Source organism: Protopterus annectens, chromosome 4.part1, assembly GCF_019279795.1.
Source record: "Protopterus annectens isolate FY-2018-M chromosome 4.part1, PAN1.0, whole genome shotgun sequence".
Taxonomy (NCBI): domain Eukaryota; kingdom Metazoa; phylum Chordata; order Ceratodontiformes; family Protopteridae; genus Protopterus; species Protopterus annectens.
In genome coordinates this window covers 891140341-891161226 of record NC_056734.1, presented here as the reverse complement: position 1 = coordinate 891161226, position 20886 = coordinate 891140341, and the positions used below count along the sequence as shown (strand labels likewise).

The following is a 20886-nucleotide window of genomic DNA, read 5'->3' as shown; positions in this document are numbered from 1 at the left end:
CTGTGCAGGACAGTCCTTATTTGGGCACTTGTGTCCTGCAAGGGAAAAAAAAGTTGAAATACAGCACATGCCCTGAGATTTTATTAGAAAAAAATTTCAGAACCTCCCATTAATAGTTTCATAAACCAATCATTTTGTATCCAAAACACCTAAGTATTATACTGAACAGCATAACTCTAATGTTCTAACAGTAAGCTTTTATTTTTGCAGAAAAGTGATGTTCAGTCTTTTGTAGTTGTTGCAGGTAGAGTTTGTCCTTCAAAATCTATTGCTTCCACAAAAATGTACCACTTTGAATAACTGAAAAGGTAGCAACCTTTTCCTTAGCTCATGCTGAAATTAGTTCCAAGTTCCTGTACTTGAAAACCATTCTGTCCCTCACCTGACCATCCTTCCTTATAAGACACATCCCTCACAGTCCCTTTTAATAGTTTTATGCTCTTGTATCGCACCTTCTCTGTTCCTTCTGCCTCCCTGCATGTATGGTGTAAACCTTTGTCTGCCATTTACTATCCACTGGTCCCTTTCTGATAGACTGACATGCTAACCAGCCTGACTCTGCCATTTCCTTGAAGATGCTTCCTGACATTCAGTTTGACACATAAAACACTTTTTTCCCTCTGAGCTTGGTGATGTCATCATTTATTTGCTTGTTTTTATGTGTACATTTCTTCCTCGGTCTCCTTACAGCCATCAAGTCCCTTTTCCTCAGATGGTCCATTCACACATCCTGCTTCCAAACTTCCTGGTTTGCAGGGCAGTGGAGGTGAAAGCCAGGGTCAAGGCCATCAGCTAACAGGGAGGCAGGAGATTTTCTTTTGTTCCGAATTTGTCCAATTGTTAGATTGCATGTGCCATCTAATGCCTTCCATGCTAGGCGACTAACTCCAGGTATACTCCTGCATACCTACTGCACAAAGATACGTTGCAATGTACTGTTTAGTATGATTGCATTCCTATTTCACATGCATCGAGTGCACATTTCTGATCTAACTCACAGAATCTGCTTTTGCAGGGTTGAAACCAACCCCCACCCCACAAATGGTGAACTAGCATTGGTCACTCAGTTTTAATACATCCTACCTGACTTCTCCAGAATCATGGTTGATAGCTGATCCCAGGTCATTTGATCTATAATCAAAGCATTATTCTTCTATGTCTTATAAGCTGTTTAAGCCTGGTTATTTTTAGGTACCACAAATCCGCTCCTGTTTTATGAGTGGTAGATATGCCATGTAGTAAATGTTAAAGGCTTGTTTTTGTACTGTGGTGTTACTCACACTATAGAGTCTGGCATGAAACATGCTGTACTGGCAATACATATACATTTTATGAAACTATTACCTTAGTAATACATTCAGTGATTTCTGCTATGTAATGACAATAAAGTTGGACTGATTGTAAGTTATTTTCATCGGACTGCTTAAGTAAAATGAAAGGGCATATTCTTTAGGAAGTCAGTTCTATTTTTTTATTAATCACGTCTATGTTAAGCATAATTTAGACAACCATTACAAAAGGTATGAGAAAAGAAAAGTTGCAGCAAACTGATAATTTACTTACATTGCTGCAGAGTTTGCTGGCTGAGAACAGTGGTTTTATGCTGGAGCCAAATCCTACAATGTTGAAAAGTGTAGCTGATGGCAAACTCTTTAGGGTAACAGTGAGGGCCTCCTGTGAAGAAAAAACAAGGACAAGTATTGTTAGAGTAGATATTATACTGGGGTACTGAATGATATTACCACCTTTGTACTGTCCATTGAGAGGTGTCACCTGTTAGAAAAATGTCAGCACAACACAACGATCACACCATTTCATAAGCAGAGCAACACACGCTGGGGGGTGTATGATGAAATAATTACCTCACACCTTGACTTGTAAAGTAGTCAGCCATTTGGCTCATACCTCACAGCAGTCTGGAAGCAAAGCCCAGCATACTTATACGTGTGTGTATGTATGTGTGCGTGTGTGTGTGTGTGTGTGTGTGTGTGTGTGTGTGTGTGTGTGTGTGTGTGTGTGCGCGCGCTCGCGCGCGTGTGTGTGTGTTGAGGGGGCACATATGCAGTGATGTGTGTGCGTGCGTGTCTGTCTTTCTGCTTTTAGTAAATAAGGAGTCACAGACCTTTGACAGTCCCACGCAGAAGACAATACATGGTATGCAGTTAAGTGTGCGATATGTAAATACCTTTATTATTAAGGTAACAGGTTTTAGCTGCATAATATTTCATTACATGACAGTTTAGTCTGCTGAAAGCTGATTGATGTTACTGCACTTTTGTTGCTATTCCTTCTTGGAGACATCTGTTTTGAAATGTTTGCCATCCTAGACCAAATGGGGTTGCACTTAAAAGAATGACAGCATTTAATACATACACTCTGATAAATATTCACTATGACTGCATAATGTTTGAATGACATTGCATTACTGCAGCAGTGAGTATGAGTTAGTACATAGAAACAGTAGTAATGGTATCATGTAAGACACTGATGGTCACCGTCTGAAACAATAGTGATGTTATAATGTAAGACACTGATGGCCATTTTCTGAAACAGTAGTTATGCATTATAAGACACTGGTGGTCACTTTCTGAAACAGCAGTAATGGTATCATGTAAGACACCCACGATCAGTTCATAGTATCACGTAAGACACTGCTGACCATAAGTTCCATAATAAGAATGGAATAGTTGGTGATAAATGAGGTGAAGAGTGAAGTTTGAGACCTGACAGTACCAGCTCCAAAACTGAGAAAAAAATGAATGCAATTTACTACTAATATCTGTGAACTGAGAAAGTTGTTATATATTAAAAGTGAGTCTTACAAGAGGTAAGCCCCCCTGCATCACCAGTGTGTAGGGCCACATCCCCACACAGCCCTGCTACCTAAATATACTAACTCTGCTGTATCTTGGAGAAAAAAGGAATTATTTCAGATACAGCACTTTGGCAATTTGTATTTATTTTCCCCAAATGAGCATATGTTTCCACAGTTCTGATGATTGACCAGAAAATGGGAATCCCCACAGAAAGCTTTCTTCAGATAAGAAGAGAAACAATGAGACTGCTACAACAAATGAAGTACAGGCATGGAGTCACTGCAAGGTACATTACTCTTCAGTTTTTCCCTTGGAACTAGACAAACTTTCAACTTAAGCACTCAAACCATTCACTTATCAGCCCGTCCCTTGCTCACAACTCATAACAAGCACTAATAAACCTTAGCACTAGTCCCCCCTATACTGTAGACAAGGACAAGGCTCTCTATTCAACCTTACCAGCCAATCAGTAAAACAGTTCACTGTACCTATTCAGGCATGTCCAAAGGGCAGTTTCAGGTGTACTCTCTGGTCCAACTGGTGAATCTGGGCATTTTGAGGCAATGTTACAACTGCCTCATGTACACAGACAACCCGCTCCTCCTACCACCAAACACTAATACATGCAAGAGATGCAATTATACAGCCAAACTGGAGGCTAAGCTCTCTCAACCCAAGACTGGACCAGACAGTCAAGAGGAGAAGGGAATTACTTGCATCACACCACCAGTCTCACATAGACCTATGAAACCAGTACCGGCAAAAAACACACATAAATACATGAAAACATACTCGGAGGCTCTAAATAAAAATCTGCAAAAGCAACAGAGACCTCCAATGCAGACATCCAAGCAACCTTAATGCCCCAACAAAAACCATGAAACACATACTTCACAAAACCAGTGTGCCATGCAATCATAGCCCTTAAGCCAAAATAACATACCCAACACACTAGTAATAGGTGACTCTATACTCAGGCACACTGACGTCCCACTCACTAGGCTGAAGAAGAAGAAGGTTACTGTTAACTGCCTGTCGGGTGCCAGGATCTGCCATATAACACAAGCACTCAGGTCACTCCAGAACAAGTACAAATACGACTCTGTCATTGTCCATGTTGGTGTGACTGACCTGAGCCATACCTCCCTGGACTACATGAAAAGAGACATGGAGGAGCTGTATGATCACGTAGCCCATGCCAGTAGGATCCTGACCTTGAGTAGCATCTTGCCCTCACCAAGAATGATACCACGGTATAGAGAAAAAAATATCAATTTCAACAATTGGCTAGGCTTCTGGTGTCATTCAAAGGGGATCCAGTGTCTGTCAGCCTGGGATGACATGCTCGACAAGCCACGGTGTTTCGTTAGAGACGGCTTGCACCTGTCACCCTTAGGCTTTCAAATAATGGCCAAGGCTCTTGCCATCCCCATAGTGCCTTTTTTTAGGCAAGGCTCAAAAGCCAAACCCACCACCGCAAATAGCACAAGTAAAAAAAACTGAGGGTAATGCTACTCAATGCAAGAAGTCTAAACCTCAAAATGCACGGACTCGAGGCACTCTTCAGTATGGAGAAAATTGATATATGTGCAGTAACAGAAACCTGGATTAAGGCTCCCAAGAGTACCCCAGCACTACCAGGCTACAACTCATACCATACATTTCAGCCACAAAACCCGGACCGAAATATAAAAGGCGTGGGAGTATCCATATTCATCAAGGATGCCCACACCTCCAGGTTAGTGGCACAACACGATGCTGCAGAGATCATCCACATGCAACTAACTATGGGCAAAACTGCAATTCAAATTGTAGCCTGCTATAGGTCACCCACCATGTCCCAGGACCCCCATTCCGCATTTCTGGAAACATTGGGAAACATAAAGGTCCAACCAAACACCCTGATATTGGGTGATTTCAATTACCCAAACATTAACTAGGAGAACTACTCAAGTACTAACTCCCTTGCCCAACATTTCCTAGAATTTATAAACTCAAATGCTCTGGATCAACTGGTCAACAACCCCACCAGAGGTGACAACATATTGGACCAGGTCATCACCAACATGGGCGACCGGTGTTCCTCACCGGAGGTCAACCCCTTGCTGGTTAGATCTGACCATAAACTAATCACTCTGGATATCCACATTACGTCCCCACCCCCGGTCAAAGAAACCACCATGAAAAACTTTTCAAAAGCAAACTTCACGTTACTTTAGACTGAGGTGGAAAGTTTCAAAGCCCCCATGCCAAAGGATAATGCTGTCCAAGCTGAAAAATCCTTTACTAATGCACTCTACTGGCACCTACAAGAATGCATGGATCATGCTATCCCAAGCAAAACCAAGACTCACTCCTCCAAGAAAAGGAAACCAGTCTGGTGAACCCCTACCATAAACAAGCTATACAATAGAACGAGGAAACGAGTACAGAAAAGAGTAAAACCCAAGAAGGGAAGACATCCCTGATCAGAAAGAAACTACGATCCCTCATAAAATCATCCAAGGCTAGCTTCGAAAGAAAAATTGCCAAGGACTCCAAAGATAACCACAAGGCATTCTTTAGCTATGTCAAGAATTTAAGTGGCAATTCTAATATCTACTCGGAGCTAGTGCAAAATGGCACAAAATACACTGAACCGACCGATATCCCCAACATCCTGGCAGACAGGTTCAGTGCAAACTTCACCCCCATCTTACCCCCAAAATGGCCCATAACCATACCAGAAGAATGTAGAGCCCCTAAAATCACAGACACTCAGGTTAAAACAGCCCTTTACAAAGCCAAAAGCACAGCATTAATGGGACCGGACGGTGTCCCAGACTGCATCCTACACGAGCTCAAAGATGAACTAACCCTCACCTAAACACACTGTTCAAACTCAGCATCTCTACAGGCTACGTGCCCATAGAGTGGTGCAGCAATGGTTATTCTGCTCCACAAAGGTGGAGCCACAACAGACCCCAGGAACTATCACCCTATTAGCCTGACTAGCTTGGTCTGCAAGGCTATGGAGTGCATCATAATGGCTCTCATAAACAGAGACATTGGGAACCTCCAAACACTGGACCCTATCCAGCTTTGTTAAGGGCAGATCATGCCTCCTAAACCTGGTGGACTTCTCTGAGACAATTACCAAGGCTATAGATGAGGAAAAGGTGGTCCACAAAGCCTACCTAGACCTTGCAAAGGCCTTCACCACCATTCCCCATTCAGGTATTATAGACAAGCTCACCAGCCTGAACATAAACCCCTACATCATGAGATAGGTTGCCAACTGGCTCATGGACAGAACCCACATGGTAAGAGTTGCGGGAGCTAGGTCTGACTCTAAACCGGTTACAAGTGGCGTTCTCCAAGGCTCAGTCCTAGGACCCCTCCTGTTCGGCATAAACTTCTCAGAAGTACAGGCAAGCACAGAAGGACTATGGCTGACCAAGTTCGCAGACGACTGCAAACTAGGGGCTATAATTGACTCTCCAGCAGACACAGACATCCTCCAAAAGGGTCTCACTGAGACAGATACCTGGTGTCAAAACCATGGCCTCAAGCTAAATGCCAAAAAGTGCATAGTCATCCCCTTTGGAAAAAACAAAGTACCCACAAACTACCACATAGGTGATCGCCCCCTAAATATGGAAAACATAATAAGGGATCTGGGGACCCAAGTAGATAGTAACCTCTCCTTTGATAATCACATTGCCAAAGTAGTTAGAAAATCCTTCTATGTGGCCCACCTAATCAAAAAAGGGTTTGCATCCAGATCAAACGAGGTCATTGTGCCCCTCTATGCATCACTCATCAGACTCATCATAGAGTAAAATGCCCCATTTGGGATGTACCTTACAAGACACCTGCAACCGCTGGAAAGACCACAGAAGTACCTCAGCAAGAGGATCACTGGCCTCAAACAGATGCCCTATGCAGCTCGACTGAAGAAACTCCAGCTGTACTCGGTTGCATACCGCCTACTCAGAGGTGATCTCTGCCTGACATACAAGACCATGTCCAACCCAGAACTGATGAACATGCTCCATCTAAAGAAAACCATACCACCATGAGCCACACACTCTAGGGATCTAAACCTCACCACAACAATAAATAGGATGTGCTGGAGGGACAGATTCCTGTCCCAGAGACTTCCCATGCTCTGGAACAAGATTCCAATCTACATTAGGCAGAGGTCCTCGCTAACCCTCTTCAAGAGAAACCTTGATGAGTGGATGGGAAACAGAAAGTTTACCCCAGGGATCACTTCAATGGCTCTGCTGGACAGAGGCACAGGGAACTAATCTAAGGGGGTGGTGAAAGCCAACACATTCTTGCTAGGCTTATAAATAAATGCCTTCAGGCAGATAGCCTAGTTCCTACCTATGAACCTATAAAACTATTCTGTACCTTTCTTAGGGCAGGACAACAAATACAAGTATTCTTTAGTATTTTGGTTACAGTTAGTTGACACTATGCAAACTCTATGTAACTCAATGTAGTATGAGGTATCTATGTTATATCTATCGGGCGGCGCAGTGGTGCAGCGGTTAATTCTGTCGCCTCACAGCAAGAGGTTCTCTGGTTCTATGCTGGAGTGCCTTCTGTGCGGAGTTTGCATGTTCTCCCTGTGTTCGCGTGGGTTTCCTCCGGGTACTCCGGTTTCCTCCCACATTCTAAAGACATGCTTCTGGAGCATTTCTCCCCGGGCCTCTGCTGAAAACAGGATCTGTGGAACCTAGTCGGACTTTCCCGGTCAACAAATGTTAAATAAAAAAAAAAAAAAAAAATGTTATATTTTTTATATATATATATATATATATATATATATATATATATATATATATATATATATATATATATATATATATATATATATATATATTTATATATATACTTTTTCTTTGACTGTGTTTATATTTTTCCTCAGATTATTACAAACAGTATAAGTTTTGTAACCCTTTTCATACGTCATGGCTGAAAAGGATCCAACAAGCCATATACTTTAGCAAAACCTGCAAATTTCTTTCCCAAATTCTTACTAATGAATATAATTTGGCTTCATATTTCCTTAAGTCATTAGCTTAGTTTGATGTTTTTAACTTTTAAGAAACTTTTTTTAAGACAGAAGAGTAAATCTTATTTTTAATTAATTATTTTTGGGGTATATTGGTATAAATTGTTGGCCTTATAATTAACTGAGAAGATGAGGAGAGGAGTTTACTGTGGATTGTTTTCAAAAAAGAAAAGCTTAAAAGTGATTGTTTCTGAAAACAGCTGCTTTTTCAACAGCTCTTCCACTCTGTCCATGCTGTGTTATCAAACTTGGAGTATCTCAATCTTTCCACCTCTTATGCTTATTAAACTTTGACTACTATCCCATTTTGCACAGTCATTTTCTTAAATCCCAATATAGCAATTCCACAGCAGGGAAGAAACAATAAAGTTGTTATTGACAGATTTGCTGAGTTCAGTGTATCATGGACTTTGTACTGCTGAGATTTTGCAACCGTGGTTGATTGGTTGAAAACTGGTGTTGCCTTCCTTTTTCTTTGTTGACCTGTGTGCTGCTGAGTTTTTGTGATCAGTAATTACTAGGCTAGAAACCACTACTGCCTTCTACTGATTTGGCTGCCTCTGCTGATCTTGCATTCATTGTGGAAAGCTGGTTGGATGAGAATGCAGGCCCACACATGATATTTTGCATCCCTCATGGCTTTAAGGTTAATGCCCTAGAACTGATATCTGGTTAAGCAGTGCAGTGAGGGACTTCCCAAATGTTTCTCCTCTGGTTTGAAGCTTGTCTAACCTACAAGCTGATACTGCTTATTCCTTTGAATATGTACTAAGAGCAGGAATAATTTGTAGAGTCCTTCTGGCATATTATAGTGCAGGTTATCTCTTTAGAAAGTTCCTTGCAAGAGTTCACAAATCTTCTCATTCACCTTGTTAATGAGTCACTAATATGTTTTTTTCTTGTTGACTTTAATGTTTTGCTGGATAATGAGACTTATGAACTTGCCACAGAGCTCCTGAACTTAATTGAGTCCTTTGGCTTTACTCATATCATTTCAACTGCTACTCATAAGTTTGACATTCATTTGACATGGTTATCCTGCAGGGAACTGAGAATAGAACTGGTGTCCTGTTTTCTCATGTGGTTCAACCTTGGCATCCCTTTCAATCAGTCCCTCCCCCAAAACACTATAGTCATGTGTAGAGACCTCAGGGCTATTGTTGACATCCTCTTATTCTCAATCACGTATGTGATGATATCAGTAGTGATGATCTGATGGGCTGACCTTGGGTTAATCAATTCATACCACGTGCACTAGATTCAGTCACCCCAGTGCACTGCACTCTGTGGTTCTACCATGAACTATGGTCATTGTGCAGGCTTGGGCAAAGAAAGCGGAGACAGACATGACTGCTCTAGGACAAGCTTATTCTGGATGAGCATTATGCTTACTGCCAGGCTGATATCTTGACAGAGCTTTTTGTTTGTTGAATGAGATCTCAGTTATAATCAATCAACCTGCTGCATTGTTTTAAGTTGTTGGCAAGCTGTGCAACCTGGGCTGAAAAGCTTCTCAAAGAGATTTTTTCCTACCGAAATGCAATGAGATGGTCCAAGGTTTTGCTGCTAAAGTTGCTGACAACAGCAATTCTCTGCTGGGTCTCAAGATGAGCCAGTTCAGATATCTGAATTGTGTAATTTAGACTGGTGTTGAGCTGAATTTGAATATGTTGAGTAAGACAGTCTCATGAGTATGGTTTTAGTGATGCATTCAAACTGCTATCATCTGTAGCTAGGGCTCAAAAGACTGATTAAGACCTGTCTCATGACCTTTGGTTGGTAAATTAATTCGCTGTACTGTTCATAGGTTCATAGGTAGGTTCATAGGTAGGTACTAGGCTATCGGCCCTGGGGCCTATACAAGCCCAGCCAAAAAGGTACCCTGGCTTTTGCCACCCAAGAAAATTATTTTCCTGTGCCACTGTCGAGCAGAGCCACAGAGGTGATCCCCGGGGTGAATTTCCTATTTCCCATCCAGCCATCAAGATTTTTCTTGAAGAGTGCTAATGACGAGCTTTGTTTGATATAGATAGGTAGTTTATTCCAGAGTATGGGAAGTCTCTGGGACAAGAATCTTTCCCTCTGGCATGTTCTGTTTATTGTGGTGACAAGGTTTAGGTCCCTAGAGCATGTAGCTCAGAGGGATTGGGATTTCTTTAAGTGGAGCATGTCCAACAGCTCTGGGCTTGACATAGCTTTGCATGTTAGGCAGAGATCACCTCTGAGTAGGCGATATGCAATGGAGTAATACTGGAGTTTTTTGAGACGGTTTGCGTAGGGCATCTGTTTGAGGCCGGTAATCCTCTCTGTGAGGTATTTCTGCGGCCTTTCCAGTTGTTGTAGATGTCTTGTGAGGTACATACCAAAAAGGGCATTGTACTCTATAATGGGTCTAATGAGTGATGAGTAGAGGGGAACAATTACCTCTTTTTTTCTGGATGAGAAAACATTTGTGATGAGGTGTGCCATGTAGAAGGATTTCCTGACTACTGTGGTGATGTGATTATTAAAGGAGAGACTACTGTCCACCTGTGTCCCAAGGTCTCTTATCACACTTTCGGTGTTAAGTATACTACCGCCTATGTTGTAGTTCATGGGTACAGAGTTTTTACCAAAGGGGATGACAATGCACTTTTTGGCATTGAGCTTGAGGCCATGGCTTTGACACCAGGCATCTGTCTTAGTGAGGCCCTTTTGTAGGATATCCACATCGTTAGGAGTTTCGATTATGGCTCCTAGTTTGCAGTCATCTGCGAACTTCGTTAGCCAAAGACCTTCTGTGTTAGCCTGTACTTCAGAGAAGTAGATACCAAACAGGAGAGGACCCAAGACTGAACCCTGTAGTACTCCAGTTGTCACTGGTCTGAAGTCGGATTTGGAGTCTGCTACTTTCACAGTGTGGGTTCTGTCAGTGAGCCAGTTGGCAACCCATCTTGTGACATAGGGATTTATACCTAGTTTAGTGAGTTTACCTATAATTTCAGAGTGGGGGATGGTGTCAAAAGCCTTGGCAAGATCTAGATAGGCTGTGTGAGCCACCTTACCCTTGTCTACAGCTTTGGTGACTGCTTCAAAGAAGTCTATCAGGTTTAGGAGACATGATCTGCCTTTTACAAACCCGAACTGGGTGGGATCCAGAGTTTGGAGATTACTAATGTCTTTGTTTATAAGTTCCATGATGAAACGTTCCATGGCCTTGCAGACCAGGCTCGTCAGGCTAATGGGGTGGTAGTTCCCGGGGTCCGTGGTGGCTCCCCCCTTGTGGAGTGGGATAACTGTTGCTGTGTGCCATTCAGCAGGCACAAAGCCTGAGGTGAGGCTATGACTGAACATGGTACTTAGGTGGGGTGCCAGTTCGTTCTGTAGTTCGTGTAGAACACAGCCTGGGATGTTGTCTGGTCCCATGGATGCTGCGTTCTTGGCTTTGGAGAGTATGGTTTTTACCTGCGCAGCCGTGATTACAGGAACTTTGCATTCTTCCAGTATAGAGATGGACTCTTTAGGGGGTGAGAGGGGGGGTAAAGTTAGCACTGAACCTATCTGCCAGGATGTTGGCAATATCAGTTGGGTCTGTATATTTAGTGCCATTGTGCTGTAACTCAGAGCAGATCTGAGTGTTGCCATTCAGATTCTTGACATAGCTATAGAATGCTTTGTGGTTGTCTTTAGAATCAGTGGCGATTTTGTTTTCGTAACTAGCTTTGGAGGATTTTATCAGGGATCACAGCTTCTTACTGAGGCTGACCAGGGAGCTCCTCCACTCGTGGGATTTTACTCTCTTTTGCAAGAGTTTCTTCCTTCTGTTGTACAGTTTGTTTATGGCAGGGGACCACCAGATTGGCTTCCTTTTTTTGGAGGATAGTGTCTTGGTTCTGTTTGGGATAGCATGATCCATGCACTCATGTAAGTTCTTATAAAGTGCAATTGTGTAGGATTCAGTAGTCGTAACTGTATTGTCCATCTGCATGGGTGTCATGAAGTTCACCAATTCTGTCTTAAGAAGCATGAAGTTGGCTTTGGAGAAATGTTTTACCATGCTTTCCTTAATGGGGGGGGGGGGGTGGGGGTGGAGGCAGGATGTGGATATCTAGGGTAATTAGCTTATGGTCGGATCGGACCAATGAGGCATTGACTTCAGGTGTGGAACACCGGTCACTCATATTGGTAATGACTAGATCTAGGATATTGTTGCCCCTGGTGGGGGTGTGCATAAGTTAATCCAGGGCATTGGAGTTTATGAATTCCAGAAAGCGTTGAGCGAAGGAGTTGGTACATGAGTAGTTTTCCCAGTTAATGGTGGGGTAGTTGAAATCGCCCATTATTAGGGTGTTTGGTTGAACCCTAATATTTTCCAGTACATCAAGAAAAGAGGAGTGGGAATCCTGGGACATGGTGGGTGATCTGTAGCAAGCTACAATTTGGACTGCAGTTTTGCCCAGAGTTAGTTGCACTTGGATAACCTCGGCTGCATTATGCTGAGAAACTAGCCTGGAGGTGTGGATATCCTTAATGAATATGGATACACTTCTGCCTTTGGTGTTCCGGTCCAGGTTACATGGCCAAAAAGTGTGGTATGAGTTATAGCCTGGTAGTGCAGGGGTGCTCTCTGGAGCCTTGAACCAGGTCTCAGTCACTGCACAGATATCGATGTTCTCCCTTTTAAGGAGTGCCTCGAGTGAGTGCATTTTGAGATCTAAACTTCTGGCATTGAGTAGCATCACCCTCAGTTTTTGCTTGCCTGTTCCTGTTACGGTGGTGAATTTGTCATTTGAACCTTGCCTAAAAAAGGCACTATAGGGGCGGCAAGAACCTTAGCCAGTGTCTGGAATCCCAGGGGTGACAGGTGCAGGCCATCTTTGGCAAAGCATCGTGGTCTGTCGACCATGTCATCCCAGGCAGACAGATACTGGATCCCTTTAGAATGGCAACAGAAGCTTAGCCAATTGTTGAAGTCAATCATTTTGTCCTTGTACTGCGGCATCATTCTGGGTGATGGCAGAATGCTACTCAGGGCTAGGGTCATACCTGCCTGGGCTACAAGATCGGAGAGCTCTTCCATGTCTCTTTTCATGTAGTCCAGGGAAGTACGTCTCAGGTCGTTCACACCAACATGGACAATGACAGAGTCATACTTGTACTTGTTGTGGAGTGACCTGAGTGCGTGGGTTATGTGGAGGATCCTGGCACCCGACAGGCAGCTGACAGTAACCTTCTCCTTGTTTAGCCTGGTGAGTGGGACATCAGTGTGCCTGACTATAGAGTCGCCTATGACTAGTGTGTTGGGTATGTTGTTTTGCCTTATTGGCTGCGGTTGAGTGGCACACTGAGTCTGCGGGCTATGTGTCATTTGGGTTGTGTTGGGGGGGTGGAGATTGCTTGCATTTCTGCTTTGGAGGTCTCTGTTGCTTGAGCAGATTGTTATTGAGAGCCTCCGCAAATTTTTTTGTATTTCTATGTGTGGATTTTGGTGGTGTAGATTTAATGAGACTATGTGATGAGTGTGGTGTGGTGCAAGTGTTTACCTTCTCCTCTTGACTGTCAAGTTCAGTCTTGATTGGAGAGAGCTTTACCTCCAGTTTGGCTAGATAAGTGCATCTCTCACAGGTTGTAGTGTTGGGTGGTAGGAGGAGAGGGTTGTCTGTGTACATGAGGCAATTTCTACATTTCCCCAAGATGCCCAGATTCATCAGATAGACAGGAGAGAACACTGGGAGCTGACCCTTGGACATGTCTGAATAAAAAAAATATTTTCCTCTAGATAAGTGAGGAAAGTGAGTACAACAGCTGTTTTTCTCTAAGCAAGTGAGGAAAGTAAGTACCAAAACTGTTTTCCTCTAGGTATTGAGGAAGGTTGAGTGCTGTAGTAATTAATAGGTTATTTAGTGCTTACAAGTTCTGAACAAGTGCTGATCACGAATAAGCAAATTCAAGTGCTAAAAGTAGGAATCTGTATCTGGACTAAACTAGTTACAGGAAAGGGGGGAAACAAGTGCAAATGTGGGCTTTTAAATCAGAAAGTTGAGAGAGATAGAAAAACTGCCCAAACGGCCAATAACTACAATTTCTGGGCCAGAACCACTCCTTATGTGGTAGATAGGTTACCTAGTGCTTACCACTCCCACTGCTAAGCTAGAAGTTTTCCCTCCAACACAGAAAGCTTGGGGGGGCTCAGAAGCTTACATACAGTCCTGGATACAGCAAATCTGAATCTGGATTACACTAGTTACAGGAAAGGTATTTTTTTTTTATATACAGAAAAGTAGCTAAAACATCAGTCAAAACAATTCAAATACAGTGCAAGCTAGCAGACTTGACTATGTAGCAATGTTAGACCAAACAGTTTAAAAAATGCAATTAAATTAAAAATGACTAAAAACAATGCAGATGGAGTCTATTAGGTCGAATGAGGTAAAGAGATGGGACTGGGGGGAGTGTCCCAGATCAAATCTACAGTGGGGGCAGGCAACTGCAAATACCTCCAAATTTAAACAACAACACAGGAATAGGGAGGATGGGTATGGGAAAACCAACACCTTCAGCAGAGATCTGAAAAACTATACAGTGAAGCAAAAATAACAGTGCACAACTCTGAAGTCAGCCAGCAATGATATAAAATTAGTCAAATAACAATTACCAGTACACAACTCTGAAGTGCCAGAAAAATATACTCAGCTCTGTATATCACCAGATAGTTTGAAGAGCACTCGTTCAGGACACAAGAAGGCTCCAACAATGCCTCTTGAAGAAGATGCCGGTAACCCCAGTGCTCATAGAATGTCTTTGGATCAAAACATTTTTGATCATTATTGACCTGTCTCTAAACTTCCCCTTATCAGCAAGGCTCCTGAAAACATATTTTATGCACGGCTATATTTCTGTTTAATGTCTAACAACCTAATGGACCCATGTCAGTCAGGTTACAGCTCTAGGCACAACATATAGACAGCATTCATAAGAGTTATGAATAATCACCTGATGGTGAGGGACCAGAGAAAATATTCTATCCTGATCCTTCTTGATCTCTCTGTAGTCTTTCATATGGTGGATCATGGTATCCTGAATGAATACTTGCAACTCTACTGTGGTATCACCAATATGGCGTCTAACTGGTTCAAATCCTACATCTCTTGTTGCAGACAATGCACAGTGCCCTGCTGAAATTCATCACACACCTACACCTTTAGAGTAGTGTATTGCAGGGCCTGATCTTGGCTCCTATGTTGTTCATCATATACATGCTACCTCAGAGGTAGATCATTATAAGGACAGATATTTCTTATCCATTTTATGCTTATGGCACTCACCTTTGCCTTTCCTTTTGTGTGTGTGTCCAGTGCCAGACTGCACCACTATAGAAGACTGCTTAGAGTCTGTTCTTTACTGGACACACTCTAATCCACTGGAACTTAAACCAGCAAAGACTGAGACTTTCCTAGTGCATGCTACATTCTGTCTATGAATTATCCTACTGTTGTTTTCTTTGGTCATCTCTGGTGGTAATCGGTTGGAATTTTTGTATCAGGTTCATAATCTAGTTATAATAACTGATGGCAAGCTGACTTTTCATAGTTAAGTGACAGTAGTCATAAAAATAACTTACTTTCGTCTTAAAATATCCCCTGGATCAAAACATTATCTTGTTCAAACCTTTTGATAGTGGTGAATGCACTGTTGTAGTCCTGCTTGGACAACTGTAATGCTCTGTACCTTTGGCTATAGGATAGTAAATTATTGCATTTTCAGCAGGGGTGGAACACTGCTGCAAGACTGATCTCTGTGGATGGGATGCCTGTTCCACAGAAGTGGTAGTCTCTGAGTCACATACCTGTCCCCCAAACATGTCTTATTTGTGTTGCAGATGAGGTTTTGGTCCCTAGCTTGGGTGTTTGCAATGCCATTTGTTTTGTGGTTGTGTAACAGGTCCATAATGGCTTGATAAGAGGATGCTTTGAAGACCAAGCATAGCTCACCTCTCAGTAGTCTGTAAGGGACCTAGTACAAGGATAAGGCTTTGAGGCAGTCCACATAGGACATGTTCTTTTTGTAGAGAACCTCTGCGGACACTCCAGTTGTTGCTTATGCCAGGTTGAGTACATACAGAAGGGGCATTGTATTTAATGATTGGTCAAATTAGGGCTAATTACAATGAACAATTGCATCTTTGGACTTAGATAAAATACTCAGGTCTGTGTTCAGTCGTTGAATGGAAAAAGCATTGAAATGGCATGTTTCATCGAACATGCTGTTCATTGAGCCATTTGAGTAAGATCATATTATGGTAGGGATCAGGATAGTTGCCCTTTCCCCACTGTAGTCCAATTTTGGAGTTGGCGTATATAATTAAAGGGGGGTGTGGGGGAAACAACCCCCACATGAGGAGTTTCTCTGAACAGCATTTTCAATCTAATGCTATTCTTCTATTTTTTACTTCGAAGACTGAACATAGACCCACTATAACTCTTGCTTATAAGTTGCACAATGTAGAATGATTTCCTTAATACAGTAGACACATGATGGCTCAAGGCCAAGTCATTGTTATATACACATTCCCAAAACCCTGACCACAGTGACAATTATTTGGGGTATATTATCAATGCAGTAATTTACAGGGGGTGATTATTTTTCCAAAATACACTATTATGCATTTTCTTGCATTGAGATTGATTGTGTGCCCCACCTTTTTGGAGGATGCTTGCATCTTTGAATGACTGTATGACTGCTCCTAGTTCACAATTGTCTGTGGACTTGATCAGTCAGAGGCCTTTGATGTTGGCTTTGAGCTAATAGAAGTGCGTGTCAAAAAAGAGTGGCCCAAGCACTGAGTCCAGGGTATTCTTATAGTGACTGGCCTCTTTTTGTGGAAGCAGACACACCGATCCTGACTTCTTGTGTCCTATCTGTGTGCCAACTGGTATTCCAGCAGGTGATGTAGGAGTTTATACTTAATTTCGATAGCTTGGCTACAATACCCAAGTGGGTTATTGTGCCCACCTGGTCACAGAGGCATGACCTTCCCTGACAAAACCAAACTGGGCTGGATCCAGTGTCTGAAGGTGTCATTATTTGTCATGATCATGATTATTCTTTAAATGGACTTACATATGAGTCAAATCAGGCTTATAGGTTTGTAGTTTCCCAGGTCTATGGATGGCTAGCCCTTGTGCAGAGGGATGATAGTTGCAGTCTTCCATTCACTTGGCACAAACCCTGTTGGGCACCTATGATTAAATACTGCTTTATAGAAGCCCCAACAGGTCATGTTTCATGCTCTCTTCACATATGGTAATGTAAGGATCATGTTATAGGATGGAAAATGTAATCCGAGAAATTGAAACGTTATACTAAGGGTGAAATTTTGCTTTAAAAAGCATCAAAAGGATGTCAAATGATTTTGAACAAGGGGTAACAGATCATATTACTGGTGCAAGAGAATTAAACCATGGAGGTGAGAAGCTGGAAGAGATGTGGTTAATTTATGACATCTGTGCCATTTGTGAGATGGTAGTACTTTTGGGGGTCTTGTGGGGCAGACCGCAATATTGGGCATGTAAGAGGATGGGGATAATGGAGTAGGTATTGAAAGAGCTAAGGAGGATAGTATGGGAATGTGATGGGAAAAAGAGGAATGCAAAAGGGCAGAAAATGTTGAGGATGGCATGAGTGAAAGCTATCAGAGGATAGGAAAGGACAATATAGGGAAGACAGAGGGTGAGGGACAACTACAGATGAGCAAGGAGGAACTAGTCCAGGTGAAGGCAGACATGGGACAAGTGGAGAACAAGCAGGAACCATACCAGACATGTAGGGGACAGATGGAGAATGACATGCATGACAATGGCAGATGGTGGGGGAAGCAAAGACTAAGGCTAGTAGATGGGATCAGGAAGGAAAGCAAGGGCTTCGTTAGGTATGTGGCAGAAATGTATTTATTTTGTTTATTTGTATTTGTTTTCTGGGGTACAGCACTGATCTCCATGGACCTTTTTTAGATTCAATCAGGGAGTAGTGTCTGGTTATATGACTTGCTCAGAGTCACACAGTTAGACAGTGAAGGCTGAGGGAATCAAACCTTGCACCACTGGACCACAGGAAACAGCTTGTTAACAGCTCCTTAATCCTCTACGCCTACTGCCAGCCAGTTAATTATTAAAATTAATAATGGGGGAGATAGGACTAGAGAGGATGAGCATAGATGGAAGGGAGATCACAGAAGGCTGGGGAAGAGGAGACTCATTTTTTTCAGAAATAATACCAATAAAAATATTACCTTCATCATAGGTGTTACAAATGGAATAATGAGAAGGTGTGGCCTTGGAATACAACATTAATGGGGTATAGACTAATAGAATTCTGCCAAGATAATTCACTAGTCAAAGCAAACCCACTCATTCAACAGCCTAAGAGATGAATTTACACATGACTGTCATCAGTTTATGAATACTAACGTACTTTGCAGTCAGAGACAGAAGCTTTCTATATACTCAGCAAAAGCAAGATCTGAAGCTGGCACTGGGGCTAAGACCATCAGCTTCTTAATGCAAAGTTTAGCATTAAATTAAAGAAAACAAGAAAACTATCCAGGCCATGGAGGCACAAACAAAACAATGTTCCAAGTGAATGTGTATTGCAGGTGAAAGACAAGATTAATGTATTAGATCTGAAGGACAGAGCACCAGAAGCGCTATGGACAGAGGTTCACCATTAAAAATATTATAAAATAGAATGAAGATTAGTATGGCAAAATGGTCATCTGTGGAGGTATTTGATGTGACCAAGGCAAGAAGAAGAGCAAAATATAATTGAGACAGGAAAAAAATATGTCAAAATGAATGCACAGTTTCAAAGATTAGTATGGAGGGTAAGTTAGTCTTTAAAAGAGCAGTCCAAAGAAACAAAAGAGCACAATAACACATCTGTAATGGTAAGGAAAACTTATCTGTAGAAATGGGAATCACAGAACACAAAGATGGGAGAGATCCAAAAGAGGGAGATTATATTAAGGAGAGGTGGCTGGAATATACAGAAGTATAAAAGAAGGACACTGACAATCTAACAGCAGTGATCCATATGATGGCATGTTCTCTAATTTAGAGCCGAATATATTGCAGAGTGCAGATGAATGTGGCCTAGAAAGTCTTGCCAATAAAATGCTGCAGAAAGTGATAGAATTGAAGATGAATTGTTTAAGATTCCGCAAAATGATGTTATTCCAGTGGCACAAGAATTTTGCAGCGCATTTGAAAAACACTACAGTGGCCATTACTTGAGAAAAAATTCAATTTACATTTCAATACCCCAAAAAACACCAGTATTAAGGAGTACTCAAATGATGTAATAGTAACAGTGGTATCACATGCTACAAAGATAATGGTCAAGATCCTATGGGCTAAGGTGAGGTGGACCATTGTTAATATGAACAAGACATTGCTATTAAACATGATACAATAACCAAGGGGAAAATACTTATGATAACATGATTAGATGCCAAAAATACCTTTGATAGAATAAACTGGATCTGTCTACAAGTTGTACTTAAAGAATATAAACTGCCCCATAAAGGGATAGAAATGATTTTCAACAGGAACTACTCTGGTAATATAGAGGGAGGAATCCCTGAATAAGGCACAGCTGATCCGGCTTAGATTAGTGACTCAGGTTACCAACAGTGTGGCAGGGAGGAATGGGCGTGACTTTCTGGGGGGCACTCATTAATGACAGTCCCTAAGGGGAAGCATGGTCCAAAGAGGGCAGTTGCTCTCAGCAAAATCTATGAGTGTGAGGGGTGGGGAAAGAGAAGGTAGGTAGAGCATATAAAATTAAAAACAGCAGACAGAAGCATTGGTGGCTAAGTCTCTGTGATGTCCTTAAGATCCATGACTGGCCTCAGCAGTACCAGAATAAGTCTGGTGAAGTAGGAGGATGATTGGTAGACTTATCATGGACGTGGGGCATTGGGGGTTGCGCTGGTAAAATGAGGTCTGAGAGGACTGGAAAAATTATTTTCAACATAAATAATATGTCATTAGCTCATATAAATTGTGTGTGTTGGGGGTGGGCAGAACATGGAAATTGCAAGGGGGAACAAGGCAAGGGTGCCCCTTTTCTCCCCTTCTGTTTGCTCTCTGTCTAGAACTGCTTGTACTAAGGAATCGAGAGTCAAGATAGTAGGATATAAGTGTAAAGGATCAGAACAAAATTAGCAGATGATGTAGTAATTTACATAATCAATCCAGAAAGACTTAGAACAATTTTTTTTTGAAGAAAGGAGAATGTTTGGAAAGATAGCAGGATATAAACCAATAAATTACACATTAACACCTGACCTAGTGTAGAGATACCCATTTTTGTGGAATCCTCAAATAATGAATTATAGCACAGTTAGAGGAGAGCTAAAAAAATGTGGGAAAAACATACAAAAAATAAATATGCATTTGAGGAAATGGAAAACAATGCTAATCGATGAGGGCAATAAGATTCAAGCAATTAAAATGTTCACAGTTCTTCCAGTAGTATGTGTGGGGGACTCATATTTTTATCAGCTGGGAGGAGAGTTATGGTTTGGATTTAAAGAGGAGATGAAATACTTTTTCAGAAAAGAAAAACAGAAAGAATATGATGTGACAAGCTAGTATTTGTGTCAAGTCAAGGGAGACTGGGTGTGCCAGATTTGGAGTTACACTTCAAGGCAACACAGCTATGACAATATACTTACTACAAATGTCTAAATATGAAGAAAAATGGGGAAAACTATAATACTGGAACAAGCAGGGATTGGTGAACATCAACACTCTGTAGGAATATGGAAACAAATGGAAAGAAAGGAGAAATATAGGGGAAGGTATAAACTATGTAATCTGCAGCTTAAGAAAATTATTGGAAAACAAAGATAATAAAGCTATGGCATGGGGACATATTGCCCGTAGGCTATAAGCTAAAGGAAAAGAACACTAGATCACCAAAAGAGCAGTAGACTACTTTGGGAAAAGGGATAAAGACCCTAGATGT

At 41.9% G+C, this 20886-nt stretch overlaps 1 protein-coding gene across 2 annotated transcripts in view; it reads right to left on the bottom strand.

The window, feature by feature from the left end:
- VWA5B2 (von Willebrand factor A domain containing 5B2) overlaps positions 1 to 20886 on the bottom strand; it is a 1682718-nt gene that overhangs the window by 655891 nt on the left and 1005941 nt on the right. For both annotated transcript variants that reach the window (XM_044070629.1, XM_044070630.1), the window contains one exon: positions 1564 to 1674. In XM_044070629.1, the coding sequence (XP_043926564.1) occupies positions 1564 to 1674 (111 nt within the window). The remainder of the gene's footprint in view (positions 1 to 1563; positions 1675 to 20886) is intronic.